This window comes from Phoca vitulina, unplaced genomic scaffold (genome assembly GCF_004348235.1).
Source record: "Phoca vitulina isolate PV1807 unplaced genomic scaffold, GSC_HSeal_1.0 scaffold90, whole genome shotgun sequence".
Classification (NCBI taxonomy): Eukaryota; Metazoa; Chordata; class Mammalia; order Carnivora; family Phocidae; genus Phoca; species Phoca vitulina.
In genome coordinates, this window is record NW_022589793.1 from 2,247,033 (window position 1) to 2,271,588 (window position 24,556).

At 39.9% G+C, this 24,556-nt stretch overlaps 1 protein-coding gene and 1 non-coding gene across 2 annotated transcripts in view; both read right to left on the bottom strand.

Moving 5' to 3' along the window:
• Positions 1–865: 865 nt before the first annotated feature.
• The window catches only part of PALB2 (partner and localizer of BRCA2), a 26,119-nt gene continuing 2,428 nt past the window's right edge, over positions 866–24,556 (bottom strand). The window contains exons 4-13 of the mRNA XM_032396292.1: positions 20,784–22,247; positions 17,185–17,999; positions 16,769–16,840; positions 14,430–14,591; positions 12,627–12,712; positions 11,864–12,025; positions 10,372–10,488; positions 6,124–6,211; positions 3,231–3,379; positions 866–1,349 (exon numbers count right to left, since the gene is read on the bottom strand). Coding sequence (XP_032252183.1) covers positions 1,142–1,349; positions 3,231–3,379; positions 6,124–6,211; positions 10,372–10,488; positions 11,864–12,025; positions 12,627–12,712; positions 14,430–14,591; positions 16,769–16,840; positions 17,185–17,999; positions 20,784–22,247 — 3,323 coding nt within the window. The 3' untranslated portion in view covers positions 866–1,141. The remainder of the gene's footprint in view (positions 1,350–3,230; positions 3,380–6,123; positions 6,212–10,371; positions 10,489–11,863; positions 12,026–12,626; positions 12,713–14,429; positions 14,592–16,768; positions 16,841–17,184; positions 18,000–20,783; positions 22,248–24,556) is intronic.
• Positions 12,440–12,512, bottom strand: TRNAK-UUU. Its single transcript has one exon. It is a non-coding gene; the product is annotated as a tRNA-Lys (tRNA).

Below are 24,556 nucleotides of genomic sequence, written 5' to 3' on the forward strand. Positions count from 1 at the left end.
CTCATGGCAATCATTTTCATACCTACTATTTCAAGTATGTGCTCAGTGTTTGTTCAACCGTTACTGAACTAGAATTACTGCTTACCTCTACTGTTTTCTTAACTCTTAAATATTATAGATGAGGGGCGCCTGGGTGGCTCAGTTGGTTGGGCGGCTGCCTTCAGCTCAGGTCATGATCCTCGAGTCCCGGGATCAGCGGGGTTCTGCTTCTCCTTCTGACCCTCCTCCCTCTCATGCTGTCTCTCATTCTGTCTCTCAAATAAATAAATAAATAAAGTCTTTAAAAAAAACAATCTTATAGATGATATATTTCTCAGGATCCCTGGGTAAATGAAATCTTTGTGAAAAGCTCTCTATTATCTATGAGGTGCTAACAAATAAAAGTATCTCATTTACACTAGAGATAGTGGGAACAGAACAAGTGTAAGAGAGAAAGCTAAATCTTTTATGCACATGTTATCAAAGGGAAATAATGAAGTTAGCAAAACCCACGCTAGTGAACATTGTAAAAGAGAAGTAACAGAGGGGCGCCTGGGTGTCTCAGTCATTAAGCGTCTGCCTTCGGCTCAGACCATGATCCCAGGGTCCTGGGATCTAGCCCTGTGTCGGGCTCCCTGCTCCGCGGGAAGCCTGCTTCTCCCTCCCCCACTCCCCCTGCTTGTGTTCCCTCTCTCGCTGTGTCTCTCTCTGTCAAATAAATAAGTAAAATCTTAAAAAAAAAAAAAGCATAAAAAGTATATTGCATGTTAGTATCCTAAGTTAACTGAAATTTACTTATTATGCAAGTTACAATATTCTAGTTGTAAAATAACTCGTTCTGAAAATGATCATATAAAAGGATAGGAAAAAAATAAGCCAAGTAAAATGTATCAAAATAAATATTTATTCATATCTGAAGCTTTATGTACACCTTTAAAAGCAAATGTGCAGACGTGAGGAATTACAAAAATCAACCTAAAATCCTTTTTCCCAAAGTAAGTCTAAATGAACATTCAAGATCAGTGCCACTACCATCAGAATAAAAAATGTGTCTGAATGAATACAAGTAATTATTTTAAATGTCACCCAGATATTCTTTACAGTTACAACTCTAAAAAGTACTAACTGGTCAAAAAATCCAGAACACTGGGTTTTCATCTTATTAGCAGCGGTATACAAATATATTTCCATCTTTTTGTCCAGCCAGCAAATGAGAATCTGTACCTGACCATTTAACAAAAGACCAATGCTGGTCAGAGACAGGTGGGAGGAGAGCAGTACAATGACCTAGAAGTAAGTCCCAAATGGCAATCGTTCCAGAAGTCAGTACTGCAGCCGCAAAATGATCTTTCACGTCTCCTTCCAGGAACCTAATTATCAAGCAGAGAAGAAACCACTGAAATCACATATTGAAAGAATTTTTTTTTCGTTAAGCCAAAATCATGCTCCCCAAAGCAACCATAGGAACAAAAATACCTGTAAATATGATGCCTATTATTTGCCACCCCAGGACTCTTCAAACTGGCCAAACTCAGTCCACCTCAGCGTCTTTGCTCTTGCTCTGCCCTCTCTTTAGCAGATGCTAGCTTAGCATGCCTGGGATTTTGTCATCTTTCAGGCCTGTCACCTCTGTAGAAAGGTCAGACCCAATCTCCTGTCTACAGAAGTGTACACATGTACTCTGTTCCCCATCGCATTACCTGTTTTCTTTTCACTTGTGAGATTATCCTATTTCCATATTTGGTGGGTCTCTCTCCTACCAAATGTAAACATCACAAAGCAGAAACCTGGTTGTCTTTTTAAGACGGGCTCTGCAGTCAGCAGCCTGAGTTCGAATTCTAACAAAGCAAGAGCTGTGTGACCCTGAGCAAGTTCTTCAACTTCATCAGTGAAAAGGGCATATGACAGGAGTTGATATAAAAAGCTCAGCACAATACCTAATACACCAGAAGTGCTTAATATAAATTAGTTGTTATTCCTCACTGCTATACCCCCAGCACCTCGAAGAGGGCCTGGGACATGGTCAACCCTCAGGGAATATTCTGAGTGACCTGAAAGATATTTTTTATCCTGGGCTCCCACCCAACTGTGTGTGGCTGACTCCTAACCCATCTTTTGGAACTCCATAAAGTCGTCCCTGACAGTCTGCCCCAGCCCTCCACTGTCAGTTAGGTACCCCTCCATCCTTTGTGCTCGCAAACACTGCAAGCCTCATGGCATTTTGCACACTGAGCAATAATCTCTAGTCTTCTCCTATTTCTACGAGATGAGAAACAGTAGTGCCCTCTACTATCTACTATCGGCACCGGATAGGTTCCAAGGCTTGCTAAATGAATGGGTTTGAAGAGTGATGAAGGAAATGCTTGATCGAGTACTTCTCTATATCCTCAATTTCTGGGCCAGTGACTACAGTTCTCTCTTCAAATCCAAAGAAACAGGTTCTATATGTAAGCATGTACTGCAGATGATTGTTATGACGTTCCTGTTGAGCTAAGAACATCTGCAGAAATGCCACCGCTGGCTAAGTGCATAGGGAGGGAGACTGTCTTTGAGAACACTGATCCAGCGCACTTTGCACAAGACTCAAAGCAACACAAAAACATACACTGTACCTATCAAGGTTCCTTATCTTTGTAAATTGTTAAAGCTACACATTGTGATCTTGATTTACTAGATCTATTTTTCAGTCTTTGCTGCTAATTTCAAACGATAATAAACGTGATCTCTGGGAATGACCCATTCAGATGTTGCTGCGAAGAGCTCTAGATAACTCAGAGAACCCCTGGGATGCCAATAACTGTATCACTGATAAGTGGATTTTCTTGTCAGTCAACAGATAAATATCAACTGCTTACATGATGGAGACTCAGTCCGTTTTCAAAGGAAAAGATGCCTTCCTAAAGTTAATACTTAAAACTTTCTTAATCTAGGTTTAATGGAAACGACATTTTTGTAGAGAATACTAATTACTGTTTGTATTCAAAATGGTTTTGTTATGGGAAAAAACAGGGTCTGAATACACATAAAATACCTATCCCACTCCGTACTGGTGGGGATCAACATGTAGGGAATCTGGGGTTTGGCTCAGATCTACTAAGCTTTATACTTCTTCCTACTTCTTAACATTCTTACAATGCTCTGCAGTATTGCATGTTTTCCATTCATCTAAGTGACACAAAAGTATCTGGTTTTTGTATTTGCACAAGTGTCTTCCAAAATGTCACACTCAGTGAAGAGCAGCACACACTTGCCTTCCAGCCTGCCCTTGAGGAAGACCGTAGAGCATCACACCCACACTCAGGCTTGTCTTAGGATTAATCACGATCAGCTGAAATACAGGGCTTCCCAGCGGTTCACTCTCTTTGGCACAAGGATGGCTCAGAACAACAAACAGGAGCCCCTAATTTAAGAGAAAAATTAATAACCAAATAAATCAGCAAGAGGGAGAAGAAAGGGTTGGCAGAGACAAAACCAGAGAATTACAAGAATGATCAATAGTAATCTTAAGTATGCAAGATTTAATCACTAGCTCATATTATTTTTCGGGCAAAAAACTGTTGAGATAATCACGGAGCTGGACTTCTAGCATCTCTAGCACAGGGCACAGCCAGCCTTGCAGGTGGGAACCTAGCGGCCTCGTTAACTTCCTCCACCTTAGATACAACTAACATCTCATGCCATCCATTTGGGAAAACGCAGTCATAGGGAAAGAGGGCATATAAACATGCGGAGTGAGTCCTCACACTACAGATATTCATTGGTAAGTTGGTTTTTGAAAACTCGGAACACATTTTCCCGTAAAAATCATCTTGTAAGTGGTGACTGGATTTTTAGGCCAGTCTGCAGATAGCCTATTTACACTTACAGAGTAAGAGTGACCAAAAAGAGACACCATCGGGGCGCCTGGGTGGCTCAGTTTTTAAGCATCTGCCTTCGGCTCAAGTCATGATCCCAGGGGCCTGGGATCGAGCCCCGCATCGGGCTCCCTGCTCGGCGGGAAGCCTGCTTCTCCCTCTCCCACACCCCCTACTTGTGTTCCCTCTCTTGCTGTGTCTCTCTGTCAAATAAATAAATAAAAATCTTTAAAAAAAAAAAAGAGAGAGAGACAGACATCATCATCTAGGGTTGTCTTCGTGGGAAAATGTGTTACAGACCTCTCCCAGCTTTCAAATGACATGTTCTCATAATAACATTACGGTGTGTGGACACATACATATCACACAGATGTGTATGATATTGGAAGTAATTCTCTTTGGGGGTAAAATGGGGAAGATTAATTATAGAACCATATTAGGATTAGTAACATTCATTTCTACTTTATACATTTCTAGAATGACTGCATTTTTATAATGAGAATGAATTACTTTTATAATTAGAAACCCGAGTCAAGAAAAGGCTCGATGCCATATACTTAATTAGGGGTTGGCAAATGATGGCCCACAAGCCAAATCTGGCTCAGTGCTCATCTCTGTCTGACCCATGGGCTAAGAATGGTTTCTGCATGTTGAAATGGCAGGAAAAAAAAAGAAAAATATTTTGTGATGCATGAAAAAAATCATATGAAATTCAAGTTCTGGAATGTTTTATTATCCAAAAAGGTTTACAGGGAACATGGCCACATCCACGTGTCTTCATTTTGTCTATGGCAGACTTGGTGCCACCGAGGCAGGGTAGCTGCAACAGAGACCATGTGGCCTGCAGACCTGAAGATATTTACCTTCTGGTCTTTTTTTTTTTTTTTTTTTTTTAACCACCTGGTCTTTTTTTTACAAAGTTTGCCAATTCCTGCACTAAAATATTAGCTTATTTCCAGAGGTTGGCTTCATGGAGAACTTTCACGTACTATCTCATACATTTCTATGTTAAATGTTTGATGATCAGGTAGGTATTAATGTTGTAATAACAAAGATATGAAGTCATTTTATTTTATTTTATTTTATTTTTTTTTTTTAAAGATTTTCTTTATTTATTTGAGAGAGAGAGTGAGAGAGAGAGAGAGCACAAGACGGGGGAGCGGGAGAGGGAGAAGCAGACTCCCTGCCGAGCAGGGAGCCCCATGCGGGACCCGATCCCGGGACTCCAGGATCATGACCTGAGCCGAAGGCAGTCGCCCAACCAACTGAGCCACCCAGGCGTCCCGATATGAAGTCATTTTAATGCCTGGTACGGAAATGTAATAATTCCAGAGATGAAACCAACCCTCTTATTTTAAGGATGAAAAAAGTTAGCCACAGGGCCACCTGAGTGGCACAGTCAGTTAGGCGCCCGACTCTTGGTTTCGGCTCAGGTCGCGAGCTCAGAGATCGAGCCCCATGTCAGGCTCCGTGCTCAGCGTGGAGTCTGCTTAAGTTTCTCTCTCCCTCTCTTTGCCCCTCCACCCCTCCTACTCTCTCTCTCAAATAAATAAATCGTAAAAAAAAAAAAAAAGAAAAAAGCCACAAGATAATGTGACAGATTATCTAAGATCACACAACTTCTGAGTTCAATTCCACAGATCCTAGGGAAAGGTGTGTCCTCTGCATTCCAAGCCGGGGGTGCTGATGTGCACAGGGCTGCCACTGAGGCTGGGAAAGTCAGTTTCCATACAAGCGTGGAGCCACCTGTTACACTGCCTTTGCTTGTGGCTCAACGGTGGGTACTTAAGAATGACCCCTCACTCCTGGGAAGCTGCCTTCAGCCTGTTCAGATGTCCATACTAGACCGTAAGCCACGTCTACTAACACAATGGCTGAGAAGCTGTGTTCATTTCTATGTGAGAACACTAAAGCCTAAGGGACATACATGTCTAGGACCATTTAAACACCCTCTCTGAGGGCATTCAGTCACATCATACATCATTTATGGCAATGTGGTTGGGAGACAAGTTTGGTAACAGGCATGATATTTCTTGGTACAAATTCACAGCTAGAAATAAATGTTGTTCTTAGGACATACAGCCAGAAAACTTACCGAGCCGTCACATTATACCAATACTTATTTTCATCCAGGAATTTCAAGCAAGGACAAACACTGTTATCCAATTTTGAAAAAAATAGGCAACAGAAAGGGTCTGTTAATTACCTCTTACTAAGCTACCGCTCTTACTCAGTGAGACCAATAGCAACACACAAAGTAGACACAAAGCGATCCCAATAGATTACTTACCATTTCAGAATAGGCTTTGTGACAGACTGAAGCTTGGTAGGAATCACCAATGTGCATCTTTTTCAGGAGCTGTCCAGTTTTTAAATTCCTTAGACACCAAAAATGAATAAGCTGATAACATTCTTCCAGCAAACTGGTTTTTACATAATATTCTCTTATTTATCACAGCATCCTTTAGGAGGTGACCAAGGGAGAAACTAAGGGACATGGTACCTTAGTTTTGTTTAGTTACAGATTTAGCTAAAAATAAGGACTATTGGTTAACATTGCCAGTAGTTTAACTTGACAGTTCAGCCTTAGATTGAATCTGCTATGTCACTAGGAATAAATCTCTCCAAACTCCATGAGAAAAGTTTTCCCTTATCTCATTTGACTAGGTATTAAAATCAGGCACACGGTATGGCTCTTGCATTATGATTTTGTCACACTTCTTACTATGCCTAAATTTTCTATGGAAGACAATGGTCAGGAAACCAAATCTGGTTAGATGGGAGACTAACCTAAAACAGATTTATAATTCTGTCTCTAGAGCTAGACCAAGATAATAAAGAGAAATAGGAAGACAAAGGTGGGGTAAAAAATGAAAGAGAGAAGGAGGGTGAATTTAAAGGAGAAAAAGTCTGTTGGAACCACTCCTTAGCATTATTGAGCATTTGTGATGTTGATAATTGCTCTATCCTGGGATGCTACTGATGAAAAACCTTCAAGATAAGAGTCCATATTCTTTTTTTTTTTTTTTTAAGATTTTTATTTATTTATTTGACAGAGAGAGACATAGTGAGAGCAGGAACACAAGCAGGGGGAGTGGGAGAGGGAGAAGCAGGCTTCCCGCAGAGCAGGGAGCCCGATGTGGGGCTCGATCCCAGGACCCTGGGATCATGACCTGAGCCGAAGGCAGACGCTTAACGACTGAGCCACCCAGGCGCCCAAGAGTCCATATTCTTTTTCGTGGTATTTATTATCCTCATGAATCCAGTGCTGCAATACTACATTACTCACTGCTCCCCCTACTATGCATATTCCTGGCTCTGCACCTTTGCTCAAGCTAGCCTCCCAACGCCCTCCCCATTACTGACCAATTCCCATCCCTGTTACCCACCAATGCCCTTCCATTCCTTCACAGCCTCGATTATGTCCTGCCTCCTCCCAGCGGCAGGAGCTCAACCTAGACTCTCTCACTTCTCCCAGTCTGCACCAACCCACAGAAATCTCCTCTCCTCCACTTCCCTACAGTACTGTCCATATACCTCATTTTTAATTTAATATATAATGTAACAGGGTATAATGTATTAATTCAACAAACACATCCAAACTTTCTGTGGAGCAGGTTCTGTGTATAAAAACTGAAGAAGGAAAACTAAATGCTCGTGTGCATATGCAAGGTGGGAACAACAATGGGTTTATCCCTTACAGAGGTTAGTACATGCTCTATATTTAGTAACTGCTCTTTCCCCAAGTCCCAAAGCACTCTGCCTGAATTTCTCTCACTTTGACCTCGTCTGACTTGTAAGAGAATTGTATTGGAATCGTACACTTTGAATTGTAAAGCAATCTTATTTACTTACTAGACTTTAAAGGCCTTGGGAATGAGGATTCATACCTACATCTCTCATAGAAAGCGGTATTTAAGGAGAGACTCAATATCTATTAAATGATTGAAAGATGAGTGCTCAGTTAACATAGCTTGACCAAGATTAAATATTTAGACCTTCAGCAAGAGGTTCTAAAAGCGCCACTTGAACCTTGAGTATAACATGAATCGCTTTAGACATTTAACACATCAGCAGTTAAACAGGGAAGGTGACCAACTAGTATGTGTAAATATACAAGTATATAGAACCCAAAAGGCCAATGATAGCTTTTGATAGACAATATGATCTATACATCTTTAAGTACCCTAAACACGGAGCTAAGGCAGGCACTGAGAATAGACAGAAGATATGTCCCTACTTCAAAGACTTCCATGACACAAATTAGCCTATGCTAAGTTAAAAATAAGGGCAATATTTAAAAACTTAAAAAAAAATAAGGGAAACATGAATTCAGAGAGGGAAATGTCAATGAAGGCTGAGGTATTACAACAGAGCTCAAGGCAACTATGGGGCTGAAGATACTGCTTACACTCACACTTAAGCTTAGAAGCTAAGTAGAAAGGTCCCTCCCCAACCTCAAATTCTGTTGTGATCCATTATATGTAAAATGCCAAAAGATTACTATCAGAAAAAAGGGAGAACTGAAGGATGGGAAGAAAACTGGGAGCTAAGGACTATGGACTGGCTGGAGAGAAGTTTTTTCCCCAAAGCGTTGGGGAAAGGGAAGCTGAAGAAAGCGAACAAGTGTGGGCCTCTCTGAAGGTTTTACTTCTTGGGGAGAGCAGGGAGGGTGGGAGAAAGGATGTTGTTAATACAGTAATAGTATAAAAGAAGATCTGGACATAGGATATTGATTGATGGCAAGGAGACCAGTTACTAGATTATATTAATAGTCCAGGAACCAAATAATGAAGGTCCAGACCATTGAAATAGCAGAAAGAATAGAAAAGACAACTTTTATAAAGAATATTGTCCTCAAATAAGACCTCCATGCACAAACCCTGAGCAAAGTGCCAGAAGTGGAAATCTGCTGCTTTAGACACTAGGCCATCTGAAAACAGGGTCTCCTGGCAGATTAGAACACGGTCAAATTTCAGAGGCTCCCTGGTGGGGAGGGGATAAAGCTTCTCTCAAGGACCATGCTTTCCTGGTTTATTACTAGAGGGTTAGGGTTGGACAGGGCAGAAGAGGTAGGGTAGCAAGGACATTAATATCACAACTTCCTCTTACCAAGACCCATCCTGGCCCTAAGGAATCAGTTAAAGAAGAGGGCTTCTGGGAAAACAAAAAAACAAAACAAAATCCAACTTATACTCTTAATACAAATTAACTTTGAAAATGCCTTTGGTTGGGTATGTTTCTCCCTGGGTCAGGAAAGAGAGGTGGCTGGGGACTCCTTAACTCTGGTCTTTCTATTACAAATTCATTAATTTGGTTCATCTAAACACATACATTTTATAATTTTGGATTGTATTCTAGACATTATTAAGAACATGTCACATAAACTCTGGATTCTGTTAAGATTCCTCTGAAGAATACTGATTGTTTTTCCCCTAGTAAACAGTTAATTTGCTTCAACTAAAATTCCAAATGCTGAAAACCCAATTCAGTTTTTTATGCCTTACCTGGGCTGCTTCAAGTCTGCCCTGGGCACATGTAGTTTAAAGGCCAGCCAGATTACTAGGTAAATATTAGAGCCAGAATTTGAGGCTCATTCTCTGGTTCTCTTTTTTGGGGATTTCTCTCCCTACTTTCTAGCTACTGTGGTCACCCTGAACTCTGTCCTTTAAGCCAGTAGGACAGAAGGTTTTCTATCAGGCTTTCAGTCTCTCAGTGCACAGACTAGGGCTAGCCTTCTAGCTAAAAGCCGTAGGAACAGGAAACTTGCCCACTGATATTTCCTGTTGAACCCTCTCCAGTATCTTTCTTCTTTTTCTCACTCCCCAGTGCCTTTAGATAGTTGTTTTTTATACTTTGTTCAGAGTTTATAGTTATTTGAGGTAAGAGAGTTGGCCTGATAAAATCCATTAACCAGAAGCAGAAACAATTGTACCTTTCTGACAAGAGTAAAATTTCATTTATTTTAAAATAGTCTACTCAGACTGATCTTTTTCACAATGTCTGAATTAATATGATGTTCTTGAGACAAGTATATGTCTTCTGACAGTAAAAAACAAACAAACAAAACACAATCTTTTTTTTTTTTTAAAGTAGGCTCCATACTGGGCGTGGAGCCCAAAGTGGGGCTTGAACTCATGACCCTGAGATCAAGACCTGAGCTGAGATCAAGAGTTGGGCGCTTAGGGGCGCCTGGGTGGCTCAGTTGTTAAGTGTCTGCCTTCGGCTCAGGTCATGATCCCAGGGTCCTGGGATCGAGCCCCGCATTGGGCTCCCTGCTCAGCGGGAAGCCTGCTTCTCCCTCTCTTGCTCCCCCTGCTTGTGTTCCCTCTCTCGCTGTGTCTCTCTCTGTCAAATAAATAAATAAAATCTTTAAAAAAAAAAAAAAAAAAAGAGTTGGGCGCTTAACCGATTGAGCCACCCAGGTGCCCCAAAACACAATTATATTTATAGAGTCTCTTATCTAATATTAACAACCCTGTGAAATTAGAGGTATATTAACAGATGAGGAAATGGAGGACCTCAAGAGAAAGCTTACCAAATAACAATGTTGTTCATCATAGTGGTACCAAGCAGAGCTTCCTGCATCCCTTGGACCTCGGCAAAAGTTAGTACAGTCTCTTCAGGGGACATCAAAAATTGTTTTTCTTTGCTTCTGTATTTAAAACAGTATTAAAAATCAGCACTTTGTACCAAAGCAGTTTCTAAGCAGCCCTTGTACATATTACTGAACTATGCATAATACACACTAATCTAATACCAGAAAAAATTTCAACTAGAAAACGTGTATTCTATGAAACAAATAATGCAATATATGTTAAGAAAGAAAAAAAGAAGAAGAAGAATGTAGCAGGAGGGGAAGAATGAAGGGGGGGAAATCGGAGGGGGAGAAGAACCATGAGAGACAATGGACTCTGAAACACAAACTGAGGGTTCTAGAGGGGAGGGGGGTGGGAGGATGGGTTAGCCTGGTGATGGGTATTGAGGAGGGCACGTTCTGCATGGAGCACTGGGTGTTATGCACAAACAATGAATCATGGAACACTATATCTAAAACTAATGATGTAATGTATGGGGATTAACATAACAATAAAAAATTTAAAAAAATAAAAAAGAAAACGTGTATTCTAAACTTTCTACAATGAACATATATATTACTTTCATATTACTTACCTGGATATATTCACAAGCACCTCAAATTCATCATATCCCAAATTAAACTTGCCAGCTCTCAGTTTAAACCTTGTGTTTCTTTCTGCATTCCTATCTCAGCAAATTGTACCACTGTCTACCCAGTGACAAACACAGAAACCTGGACATTACTCTCTTTCCTTTCTCTCTACCTATTCAGTCAGCAAGCCCTAATGATTTTAGTCTCCTCTTTCTCAAATCTGTCTGCTTCTCCCCGTCTCCATTAATACTTTGCTAATTTAAGCAAGCAATTATTTGTCTCTTGCCTAGATTACTACAAAGGGTCAGGAATAAGTAAGACAAACAAGGTCCAAGCCCTCTGTTATTACAAAAGACAGATAAATAACCACAATAAAGTGTAACAAGCATATAAGAGACATAGAAGATGCTATGAATTCCATTTTCAACATGTTGAATCTGAAATACCCACAAGATGCCTAATAGATAGACAGGTCTAGAGGCTGAGAAAGAGCTCAGAGCTAGAAATATACGTTTGCAAGAGTCAGCATCTAGATGGTAATTGAAGCAACGGAAACCAAGTGCGGAACAAGAAAAGAGTCTAGGATCCTGAGACATTTGTGATATTTAAGGTGTACACGGAGATTTCAAAGACTGAAGAAAGAATAAACTACGTTTGCTGAGCTTCTCCACTCCACTGGCTCCCCTCCTGCTAAATCGAGCTTCCCCTTCTCTAAACTGCTTCCACGATACAGCCTAGTGTTGAGGTAGAACCTGGTATACAACACCTACAGCCCAGAAAAACAAGAGGCTAGTGATCCGACTTTCTCTGAAAGCCCATGATAAAAGCATTCTTTAATAAATAAAACCAACCATCTTACCCTCCATCTTCTGCAAATGTCATGATTTCCACTTGTTGGTCACAAAGGGTCCCACTGCTACTGACTAGTCTCCTCTCTGTCAGGCCAAGCACAGCTTTTATATTTCCAGAACTCAGTAGTACTTGCTTTTCACGTTTACCATCAGAGGAACAAAGTAATGCCCTAAAACCAAGTATAAAGGAAAATGTGGAGAAGTCAGAAGTACGCCTTCAATATGAAAGGACTAAGGTCCAATTTATTTTTATTTTTATTTATTTATTATTATTTTTTTAGAAATGGGGAAAAGGCAAAGGGAGAAGAAGGGAGAATCTTAAGCAGGCTCCACGCCCAGCGCAGAGCCCAATGCCGGATTTGATCTCATGACTCTGAGATCATGACCTGAGCTGAAATCAAGAGTCAGAACTTAACCAGCTGAGCCACCCAGGAGCCCCGAAGTTCCAATTTTAAATGGAAACTTCAATCAGGGATATCATTCCATTGATAGGGTTTTTTTTTTTTTTTTTTAAACAGATCTCTCTTGGATCTAAATTTAGATTTTTTTTTTTTTTTTACGATTTTATTTTTAAGTAATCTCTACACCCAACATGGGGCTTGAACCCATAACCCTGAGATCAAAAGTTGCATGCTCTACCGACTGAGCCAGCCAGGTGTCCCTAAATTTAGATTCTAAGATTCAAGCCTAGGTTATAACTTGTACTCAAAACAAGCTGACAGAGACAAAGAGAAAGAGAAAAGAAAAAACTACTCCTTGAGAATTATATACCTGATTTCTCTGATTTCCAAATTTCCCAAAGCCACACACACGAGATTACAAACATCAGGCACTGGAACTATCTGTAATACTGGAACCTAAATAAAACAAAAAAAGCCAAAAATTATACTTGATTGTTTCACTTTTAATTAATCTAAATTTTCCAAAATTTGTCACATTTCTCTTCTATTCTCACTGCACCAGGATAGTTTCAAATATCAAACAAATGTGAGAAAGTTCAGCAAACACCCTCTTTCTATAAGCTGTAAATCTAAATAAACTTATGCAAAACTGTGTGTATAGGAGTATTTATTTAATACTATCTACACTTCTAACAATAAAGGAATAATTAAATAAATTCTGCCATGTGGACAAATGGAACATTGTGCAGCCACTTAAAGTAAGTTTACTCGGGGCGCCTGGGTGGCTCAGTTGTTAAGCGTCTGCCTTTGGCTCAGGTCATGATCCCAGGGTCCTGGGATCGAGCCCCATGTCAGGCTCCCTGCTCAGCGGGAAGCCTGCTTCTCCCTCTCCCACTCCCCCTGCTTGTGTTCCCGCTCTCACTGTGTCTCTCTCTGTCAAATAAAATCTTAAAAAAAAAAAAAGTTTACTCAAGGGGCACCTGGGTGGTTCAGTTGGTTAAGTGTCTGCCTTCGGCTCAGGTTGTGATCTCAGGTTCTTGGAATCAAGCCCCCTGTAGAGCTCTGTGCTCAGTAGGCAGCCTGCTTCTCTCTCTCTGCCCCTCCCCCCGCTCACGTTCTCTCTCTCTCAAAAGAAAATCTTAAAATAAGTTTATTCAAAAAAATAATAAGTTTATTCACATAAATAAATATTTATTGAGCACTACTATGCAAAGCATGGTGCCAGAAGCTGTTGGATATACTGGAGAACAATGAAATTTGCTAAGAGTAGATCATAAGCATTCTCACAAAAAAACAAAACAAAAAAGCAAACAAAAAACCCCCCAAAACTATGTGAGCTGATACATGCTTTTTTGTTGTTTATTTTTATTTATTTATTTTAGAGAGAGAGAGGGAGAGTGTGTGGGGTGGGGAGGGGCAGAGGGAGAGGGAGTGAGAATCCAAGCAGACTGTGCTGAGTGCAGACCCTGATATCACAGCCTGAGCCAAAACCAAGAGTCGGGCACTCAACCGACTGCACCACCCAGGCGCCCCAAGCTGATGCATATTAATGAACTTGACTATGGGAGTCCTTTCAGAGTGTATAAAATATAAATCATCACATTATACACCTTAAATACAATTCTGCCAATCATACTTCCATAAAGGTAAAAAAAAAAAAAATTCAAAATAAAGTATGAAGACTATATAGAAACATGGAAAAATGTTCATATGTTAAGTGAGAAAAGGCAGATTTAAAAATTTTAAGCACACCAGGATTGCAAGCATGTAAGACACATATGAAGGTGGACAAGGACTAGAAGAAAATACATAAAGAAAAGCAGGAACAATGCTTTGGTGAGGGGTAAGGAACACGGGTATCAGCAAGTTTAGAGTCAGAAAAGACACAAAATTCCAAGCTTCTCCAACACGTCCAGCATAAAAATCCATTTCTCAAAAAACGTGATAAAATAAACAAAGCACAAGGTTCATTGTAGTCTACATGGTGGGTATATGGGTGCTTACTGTACAACTTTTCTCTATGTTTGAAAATTTTCATAATGAAATGGTGGGAAGCATGACTCATCTCGGTTCTGTCTTGCATGGTCGTGGGTCCCATTTTCGGTAGTTGCCCATCTACATTACCATGTAAATGCTTGTAAAGACCGCTCTCAGCTCTAAGATTCTGACTTACCTCTGTGAAGTGCCAGGAATAAAGTTTTTCCCACTGCCAAGTATTGAGAAGTTTCCAAAGAGAAACTACGTATTCACAGGCAGTTATGATACATGGCTCTTTGAAACCTGCTATTTCCCACCACATGGCACTCACATCCACCGAACAGGAACCAGAAGGGTTCTGAAATAACAGCAACAACAGTTACATTAAGGCGATACTTGGGGTCTGTTTCATGAAAGAATAAGTATGAAAAGTGTTGGGTCATAAGGATTAAATACCAAGTAAAATGTAATTAAAGTTTTCTATAGGTCAAAAGAAAGAGCGGGGTGCCTGGCTGGCTTAGTTGGTGGAACATGTGACTCTTGATCTCAGGGTTTTAAGTTCAAGCCCCACGTTGGGTGGAGGTATTACTCAAAAATAAAACCTTAAAAAAAAAAATTTATGTACTAAAAAAATTGCCCCCACACACGTCTATCATGATAGATCTAAAAATGTATAGTGTGTAGCTCCAGAATGGAACAGATTCAGATTTAATCACAAAACATAGCCCATAAGAACTTGCCCATTTGGAAATGAAACATCCTGATGAACCACCCATGGGTTGAAGAGGGAATAAAACTGAAACAACATACTATAGTTGACCCTTGAACAACATGGGGGTTAGGCGCACCGACTTCCCACATAGTCAAAAATGTGCATGTAACTTTTGACTTCCCCAAAACTTAACTACTAATAGCTTACTACTGACAGGAAGCCTTACTGATAACATAAACGGTCAATCAACACGTTTGGTATGTTATATGTATTATATACTATATAATAAAGTATAGAGAAAAGAAAATGTTATAAAGAAAATCATAAGGGACAGAATACACATTTACAATTCTGTACTGCGTTTACTGAAAAAGAAAAAGTCTGCGTGTAAGTGGGCCTCTGCAGTTCAAACCCATGTTGTTCAAGAGTCAACTGTATTTCCAAATGAATAAGGAGAAAACCGTGTATCCAAACACACAGAGCATGGCCAGAGTAGTTATTGCCAAAAGAAATTTATAATCATAAAGGCACTGACCCAAAAAACCAAAAAAATAAAAAATAAAAATAGAGTAAGAAAACAGCTCAAGAAATTAGTAAAAGAATAAGAAAGTAAGTACAATGAAAAACAGAAGCAACTGTTTAGGGTAAAAACAGAAATAAATCAAACAGGAAACCAAAAAACCTAATTAGCAATCAATACAACCAAAAACTAGGTTTTTGGGGGAGACCCACAGAATGGAAAATCTCTTAAGTTTGATGCAGGCAAAAAATACTTGAGAAAATGGGGACTAGGGAGAGAGAAAGGTATAACTGAATACACACAGACAAAAAACCTTATTAGAATAAAAACTTTTTTACCTACAAATCAGAAAAATACAAATGAAATGGTTGATTCTTTAAGAAATGAGGTTATTAAAACCGATTCAAGAATAGCTTGACCATTACTATGTATCTTTTCAACAAAAGGAATCTGGGGCTCAGAGGGTAAATACTTTGTCCAAGGTCACGCAGCCAGTAGCTGGCAGAAACAGTTTATGTGGGTTTCAAGCTCTTTCTTTTACAACCAGTTGTCCCCAGCTGGGAGGGGTTTTGCAACCTTTCCCTGGTGGGTATCTAGCAATACCTGCAGACATTTTGGGTTAGCATAACTGGGGGCAGGCTCTAGCAGGTAGAGGCAGGGTTGCTGCTAAATGTCCTACAATGCACAGGACAGCCCCTGCAACAAAGAATTATCCAGCCCACGATGTCCAGAGTGCAGAGACTGGGACACTGTGCTCTGTACCATGCTACTTCAACCACCATGTACAAGAAGTTAATTAGGACACAGGTCCAATCCACTTCTTGGGATTTACTGAAATAGCACTAACAGATACTGTAACTTATATTTCTCAGAAATATTATATCACGTAGCATATGAAAAATTAACCATTCATTATAATCTAGAACATCTACCCATTTTCTAATAAATCACCATTTCCTTCTAGAAACACTACACCATTTGGATAGGAGGGTCATGAATGACTTTCTCCCTCTCTGTCAAAATGCCTGGTTTAAACTTAGATACAAAGTTGAGTTACCTAGCTTACGTTGTTCTTGGCAATGGCTTGACGTGTAAACTTCTGGAGTAGATCTCAAAACATAAATACAGCTAAATATTGTGAAAAACAAAGAATTTAAATGTTTTTCTGAATCTGTTTCACCAAGTTTAAGTGTTAAATTACGAATGAGAAGCTACAGATCAAATTCTTCCCAATATTCCTAGCAGTTCATTAACTTTTTTTACATGTAAGACACAAGACACATTATAAGAACAGTCTTCTGACCTTTAACTTTGAAACCAATTGAAGGTGGCCTGGGTTTAAGCTATCATAAGCAGGAAGGTCGGTTACTTCAGTCTGTGGAAATAAAAGTCACACCATTAATCTAGGCTTTATAGATGTCTGCCTGCATTGCTCATTCATCATCATGTCTACTTGATATGTGTTATTTTCTCTGACACAGCAGCCAAACTCCATATGCACCTGCTTCCTCAATGACAAAGGGAATTTTATTTTAAAAATACGTTAATTTTGACTTCCCCCAACTGAACTTAATGGTTACAGTGAAGTCGTATCAAAGAGACATGTTAAATTATTCTTAAACACTGAGAAGCCAACGTGTAAGAAAGTCACATGCTGTCCAAATTCACTAGGATATTTCATTCCTTCTTAGAAAATCTCACCAGGGAAGCCAACTGTACCTGTTCGGTGGACTGTTTCCACGACTCCGGGTGTGGATTTCCACACAGCTGACTGTCTTTGAGAGGGACTGACTCAGGGGGAAGACGTGTTGCCTGGGGGCCAGAATCACAGTCACAGGAAGGCTGTCCTTCCCTCCCTGACGCAACAAGGCTGCAATCTGATTTTGACGGGCTAGCCCAACCGTTGCGTTGTTTCCGATCACTGTCTTTTAAGTGAGGAAGTTGGGGTGTAGAGCAAGTTGGCCCGACAGCCTCTGCACACACTTTTTCACAGTGTGCTTGGGAGCCAAAAGCCGGAGTAGCGCCTAAGGTGGGGAAAGCAGGCGAGCACACATCTGCTGTGGGCCTGTTATTATCCTCGGGCGCACCAGTATTTAAAGGCGTGAAAAGTAGTATGGATGAAGGAAGGCCCTTCTTCTGAGACTGGATTGTTAGGTTTGATGTTTTAGGTTGTGCTTTTCCCGGGAGAACAAGAATTTCCTCTTCCAAGTCCTCCATTTCAATATCGATTTGTTGAGGAGTCAGTTCTTCCCAAACGCTACAGTTTCCCTCCTTAAGGTGCATCTGCCCATACATGCTTGATACAAAAGGCTCAACTGGTTTTTCTGAACAGGACTTGAGTTTTTCAAGCTTAAGAGGTCCAAAGACTTCATCAGGTAACTGAAAGTCTGTGGTTTTGAGAAAAGATGACAGTTGCTTTAAACTTAGCAATTCATTCTCCTGAAATGAAGCCCTGAACGCAGCAGAATCCAAAGCTAGATAAGCATTATTTCTGGAAGGAAGGGAGTCCTCTTTTTGACAATGATCTTCCTTCCCTAAAATAGAAAGGAACAACAGTAACAACAAATATCCAACACCCAACAGGGTGTGAGCGTCTAAACGCCAAGGCAGTGCAAAATGTTCATTACTCTTCCCATCCAGGACTCTGAAACCTCAGTGTATGGTTCAAAAGCCAGGCACAGGGTGGTGGCTAACTAGCAGTACCAAAACAGTATGGTGCTGACCGCATTAGCTGGGAGAAGGAAGACCAGCATCTAGTCCCAGCTCTGCCATTGATCTACTGTTACCTTTTCCCTGGTCTCTCCTAAGGGAACTGGACTAAGAATCTCTAAAGTCCTTTCTGCTCTTAAAAAAACTATGATTCCGGGGCGCCTGGGTGGCTCAGTCGGTTAAGCTGCTGCCTTCGGCTCAGGTCATGATCCCAGCGTCCTGGGATCGAGCCCCACGTCTGGCTCCCTGCTCAGGGGAGAGCCCGCTTCTCCCTCTCCCTCTGCCTGCCGCTCTGCCTACTTGTGCTCTCTCTCTGTCTGTCAAATAAATAAAATCTTTAAAAAAAAAAAAAACAAAAAACTATGATTCCAACCATCAAACATGATTCCAACAGGCTCCCAGAGCACAGTCCACAAAATGCTGGCTCGTCTTACTGAAGAAAACTCAAGTCCCCTTTTCAAGCAGAGCAATTTACTACTCTTAGAGCAACTGGCATTCTATGTGATTCAAAATGTAGGCAAGTTGGCCCAACTGCCTCTGCAGACACTTTGTCACAGCATGCTTGGGTGTCAGAAGCTGGAGTAGTGCCCAAGATGGGGAAAGCTGCATCCATCAACTGATAAATGAATAAACGGTGGCACATACATACAGCAGGTATCATTCAGCCATAAAAAAAGGATGAGGTACAGATCCGTGCTGCAACATGGATGAATCTTGAAAATAAACTAAGGGAAAGCAGCCAGACACAAAAAGTCACATATTGTATTAATTCCTTTAACATGCAATATCCAAAACTAGTAAACCCATAAGCTAGAATACATACTGGGGGTTGCCAGGGGCTGGGGGCGGTGGAGGAAATGGGGAGGAACTGCTTAAGGGATATGGGGTTTCCTTCTGGAGTGATGAACATGTTTTGGAACTACATAGGGGTCCTGGTGGCACAACCCTGTGAATATACTAAATGCCAGTAAATTATTCACTTGCTTCGAGATGGTTAATTTTATGTAATGTGAAGGTCACCTCAAGAAAAAAAAATGTTTAATGTAGCAGCAGGATACTAAAATCACCACAGATTATTTCAAAGTACACAAAAAAATGTTTCTAGTTTGTTACTAGATTGCCCTACATTCTGATTGCTTTGTATTCTTGTTGGCTTAAAGATGACAATAAAAAAAGGCATAAGGATTATGGTCTTTTAATTAATTAATTAAAAATTAATTAATTAATTATAGCCCATAGGCTAAAGTCTGTGTCCAAATGCTATAGAACAGTCAGCTGCCTGTTTTTGTAAACAAAGTTTTACTAGAACACATTCATATATTGTCTGTGGCTACCTTCCCACTATACTTGACTAGCTGTGATGGAGCACAAAGACAATATTTACTATTTGGCCCTTTACGGTAAGAAAAGTTTGCTGATGTCTAATACAGAACCATAGTGAATTATCTAGTTGTTATGCTTGCTTTATCAAATGTGAGAACTCCAGAGTAAATAAATAAAAATATTTAAATTATATCATTTACTATCCTCCAAAATCTTGTGTCCCACAGACCTGAGAGAGGCTATAGTAGATATGTTACCCAAAAAAGTTGCTCAGATGTACTGCATTTTACTACACAGTTATTCCTTTTCTTTTTTTTTTTTTTAAGATTTTTATTTTTGGGCACCTGGGTGGCTCAGTCGTTAACTGTCTGCCTTCGGCTCAGGTCATGATCCCAGAGTCCTGGGATGGAGCCCCACATCGGGCTCCCTGCTCCGCGGGAAGCCTGCTTCTCCCTCTCCTGCTCCCCCTGCTTGTGTTCCTGCTCTCACTGTCTCTGTCTCTGTCAAATAAATAAATAAAATCTAAAAAAAAAAAAAAAAATTTTTTTTATTTTTAGGTAATCTCTACACCCAACGTGGGGCTCAAACTCACAGCTCTGAGATCAAGAGTCTCATGCTCTATGGACTAAGCCAGCCAGGTGCCCCTACACGGTCATTCCTAAGAGAGTTTGTTAGTGGACTCACACGCTGACACACATTTCATTTTACCTCAAAAACACTTCCTCTGTAGGTCATAAAACTTTTCTCTATGGAGAGATTGTGTTGTATGAATAAATACTAATTTTAGGTGAGTATCTAATATATTTTCCTTTTCAATATCAACTTTTCAACCACATTCGTGAATTCTCGTACCACATAGCCAGGTTTGAATCCTGGCTCTGTCACCTGAATGAATTAGTCACTTTAGTCTCCTTGTGCCTTAGTTTTCTGTAAGTCTGTAAAGTGAGGCTAAAAATAGATTCTACCTCATGTAGGCTTGCTGTGATGATTCAAGGAGTTAATACCTGTACAACATTTAGAAAGTAGCAGGCACAGGGCACCTGGGTGGCTCAGTCAGTTAAGCATCCAACTCTTGGTTTTGGCTCAGGTCATGATCTCAGGGTCCTGAGATCAAGCCCTGCATCGGGCTCCACACTCAGCATGGGGTCAGCTTGTCCCTCTCCCTCTGCTACTCCCCCCATTCTCTCTCTCATAAATTAAAAGAAAAAAAAAAAGTACCAGGCACATAGTAAGTATTGGTTACCATCATCAACCATACCTTGATTTACCTTTAATTCTCTTCTTACCATGACTAATTGCTTTTTCATTCTGATCTTTGTGTAAGGTGACTTCTTCCTTGGATCTATTAACACCTGCTGTGCCAGGAATTGGCAAAAGTAGTTCATGATGATCCAGTACAGGCGGGGAGACTGACTTTCTTTTTCCTCTGTGTCTTCTACCAGATGGCTGGGTAACTGCCTTCCTGGGAAGGTTATCGTTAGTGGGCCCGGTGGGAGAGTTGACTTCAGTTAACAAGAGACCTTTCTGAGGTCTTCTTGAACTTGGTTGTCCTGTGCATGTGTCCGATGTTCTAATTTCACTCTGGCCAGTTTCTTCACTGCAAAGGTTTAAATTTTTAGTTGCTTCCTTACTTTTATTTTTAAATCCTTTCTTTCTGACACCCAAATGACTTTGAATTACAGCCTCCAGGGCTACTTTCCTCTGGCAATTTGACATGCTTCGTGTCGTTCTAACATAATATTCTGCGGGAAATAGAAGGCCTTCGAGCATTGTACAAGAATGTGTTTGATTTTCTGCAGAAGCAGGAGAGATTACTTCTGGGCTAAGACTCTTAGACTGACTTACAACCTCATTTTCCTGAAGACTTTCATTTCTACCATCAAGAGTGTTATGGGGAGATGTTAAAGACTTCTCTGTGTGATTCTGTCCTTTTAAGTTTTGGTTTTCATTGGCCGATAAGTTATCATAAGTGAGTTTATTTATAGAGTATGAATTATCTGCCTCTAAGTCAGGACTTCTAGGCAGCTGGTCACTTGCACTTACAGCTTTGTTTACCTCTGGGTTATCTGTACAGACTGTCATTTTTCTGCCTTGTGCCTCTAGGTTTACAGGTAAAGCAGGGTTAATGTTTTTCAGATTGTGAGTAGTGAGTTCACAGTCATCTTTAGGAGGCTTATGTTCAAGGTGCGGACCACTACTGCTATTTGACAGAGTAAATGAAGCAAGCGTAGGCATCCCGGGGAAATTATTTCCTCTTACAAGTGCATTGACACCTCTTTGTGGTTTGGCAGTTGGTGGAATTAACACACCTCTTGCATTAGTTTCTGTCACTGGTGCTGGAGAACCAGGGATGTCAGACGTAGAACTTGAAAAATAAGTTCTTTCATTTACAGGTGTCCTAGGATTTTCTCCATTGATTTCCTCCTGTTCCTTTAGTCTTTTTCCAGAGAGTATGAGTGAATCCGCGTCAAAAAAAGATTCTCTCACCTGTGCAGTGTATGTTCTCTTCTGCTGCTTTTTTCTTCTCCCTGGCAGCTTACTCTGCCTTTTCTCAGAGCCACTGACCTGGTAGGGAAAATGTTCTTGGATATCACCCGTTCTTTGTATATGTAATTCCTCCACAGGGCCATGTCCAGGGTTAAAGGACTCAGGCTCAATGTCAAGTGTGATAGGTGTCTTTTCTCCAGTTTCTTCATCCAGATGGGTGCTGATTTGTAATGTATCACAAGGAGATACTTTATTTTTAGGTTCTGAGAAAAAAATTATATAATTAATAATTTCCTTTTAAAGGAAGCAAAAAATATCCCATTATTTATTTTAAAATATTATATTAAAATACTACATTTATTTATGAAAGAGTCAATGGTATTTCATTCAGGCAGATCAAAGTTCAAATTTTTAATATTCTAATACACTAATAATTTTAAGTAAATGTAAAAAACAGAATTGTGCTGGAAAAAATGATTTTAAACTAAAAGATAATTTATTCTTTATTGCAATCATCTTTCTTTAGTTTTTGACTCCAGCTTTACTGAGGTACAATTGACAAATAAAATTGTACATATTTAAGTTATACAATGAGATGTTTTCATATAGGTATACATTGTGAAATATTACCACAATCAAGCTAATTAAAATATCCATCCTTTTTGGGTGGCTCAGTCAGTTAAGCATCTGACCCCTGATGTTGGCTCAGGTCATGGTTTCAGGGTGTAGGATCAAGCCCTGTGTCAGGCTCAGTACTCAGTGGAAGTCTGCTTGGGATTCTCTCTCTCCCTCTCCCTCTGCCCCTCTTCCCCACACTCTCTCTCTCTCTCTCAAATGAATAGATCTTAAAATATATATATATATATATATATAATATATATATACATCATTTCACATAGTTATGATTTTGTGTGTGTATGTGTGTGGAGGGAACACTTAAGATCAGTTCTCCTAGCAAATTTCAAGTATATGACACAGTATTATTAACTACTATTTCCATGCTGTATATCAAAGCTGCAGGACTTATTCATTCTGTATAACTGAAACTCTGTCCGCTTTGAACAACACCTTCTTCATTCTGTATAACTGAAACTCTGTACCCTTTGAACAACACCTTCCCATTCCCCCTACCATCTCACCTAATTTTTTATTTCATGTCCTTTTTTTTTTCTCAAGTAATTTTAATAGCCTCCAATTTTATGATTATAAATACCTATTAACATGAGTAATGACCATTATTTTTTAGAATACTTCTGGCCAGACTTTTTTCTCTGTACATATATAAATACTTATTTTTTAAAAAATCATCTTTCCAATATTTACACAATAAATATAATTTCTAAAAGTTGAAAGGGGAAAGAGCAACTAAACAAACAATCCAACCAAAAGAATAGTTCACGGCTCACAGGATGGGGAAAAATATTTACAACGTATCTGATAAGGATCTAATAGCTAGAATATATTAAGAACACTTACAACTCAACAATAAAAAGGCAAATAATCTAATTAAAATATTGGCAAAGGACTTGAATAGATATTTCTCTGAAGAAGATATACAAATGGCCAATAAGCACATGAAAAGATGCTCAATATCATTAGTCACTAGGATGTGCAAATCAAAGCCATAATTAGATACCACTTCACATCCACCAGGATGGTTATAATTTTAAAAATGGAAAATGACAAGTTTTGGTGAGGATGTGCAGAAACTGGAACCCTTGCGCATCGTGGTAGGAATGTAAAGTGGTACTGATGTTGCAGGAAACAGTTTGGCAGATTCTCAAAAGGTTAAACAGAGAATCACCATATGACCAGCACTTCTGCTCCTAGGACCAAAAACATACATCTCCACAAACACTTGCATATGAATGTTCATAGCAGCATAATGGCCAAAATTCATAATAACTGAAAAGTAGAAACAACCCAAATATCCATCAACTGATGAATGGATATATAAATTATGGCCAGGGTTAAAGGGACTCTTGAGTTGCTCCATTTGCTGTTCCTTTCATACAGCTGCTGATTCACTCATACATCTATCCAATGGAATAGTATTCAGCTGCACAAAGAAGTGAAGTACTGATGCACGCTTGGATGTAAGTACAGAGGGATGACTGTTGAAAACATGATGCTAAGTGAAAGAAGTCAATCACAAAAGATCACATATTATATGGCTCCATTCATATGGAATGTCCAGAATAGGTAAATCCACAGAGGCAGAAAGTAGATTAGTGGTTTCCAGGGTTTGGCGGTAAGATGGGTACAGGGTTTCTTTTTGGGGTGGTAAAAATTCTGGAATTAGATGATGATGATGGTTTGCACAATCTTGTGAGTACACAACGAACCACTGAATTACACATACACTTTATTTATTTATTTATTTATTTATTTATTTATTTATTTATTTTTAATTTTTTTTTTTTTATTTGCGAGAGAGAGAATGAGAGAGAGCACGAGAGGGAGGAGGGTCAGAGGGAGAAGCAGACTCCCTGCTGAGCAAGGAGCCCGATGCGGGACTCGATCCCGGGACTCCAGGATCATGACCTGAGCCGAAGGCAGTCGCTTAACCAAC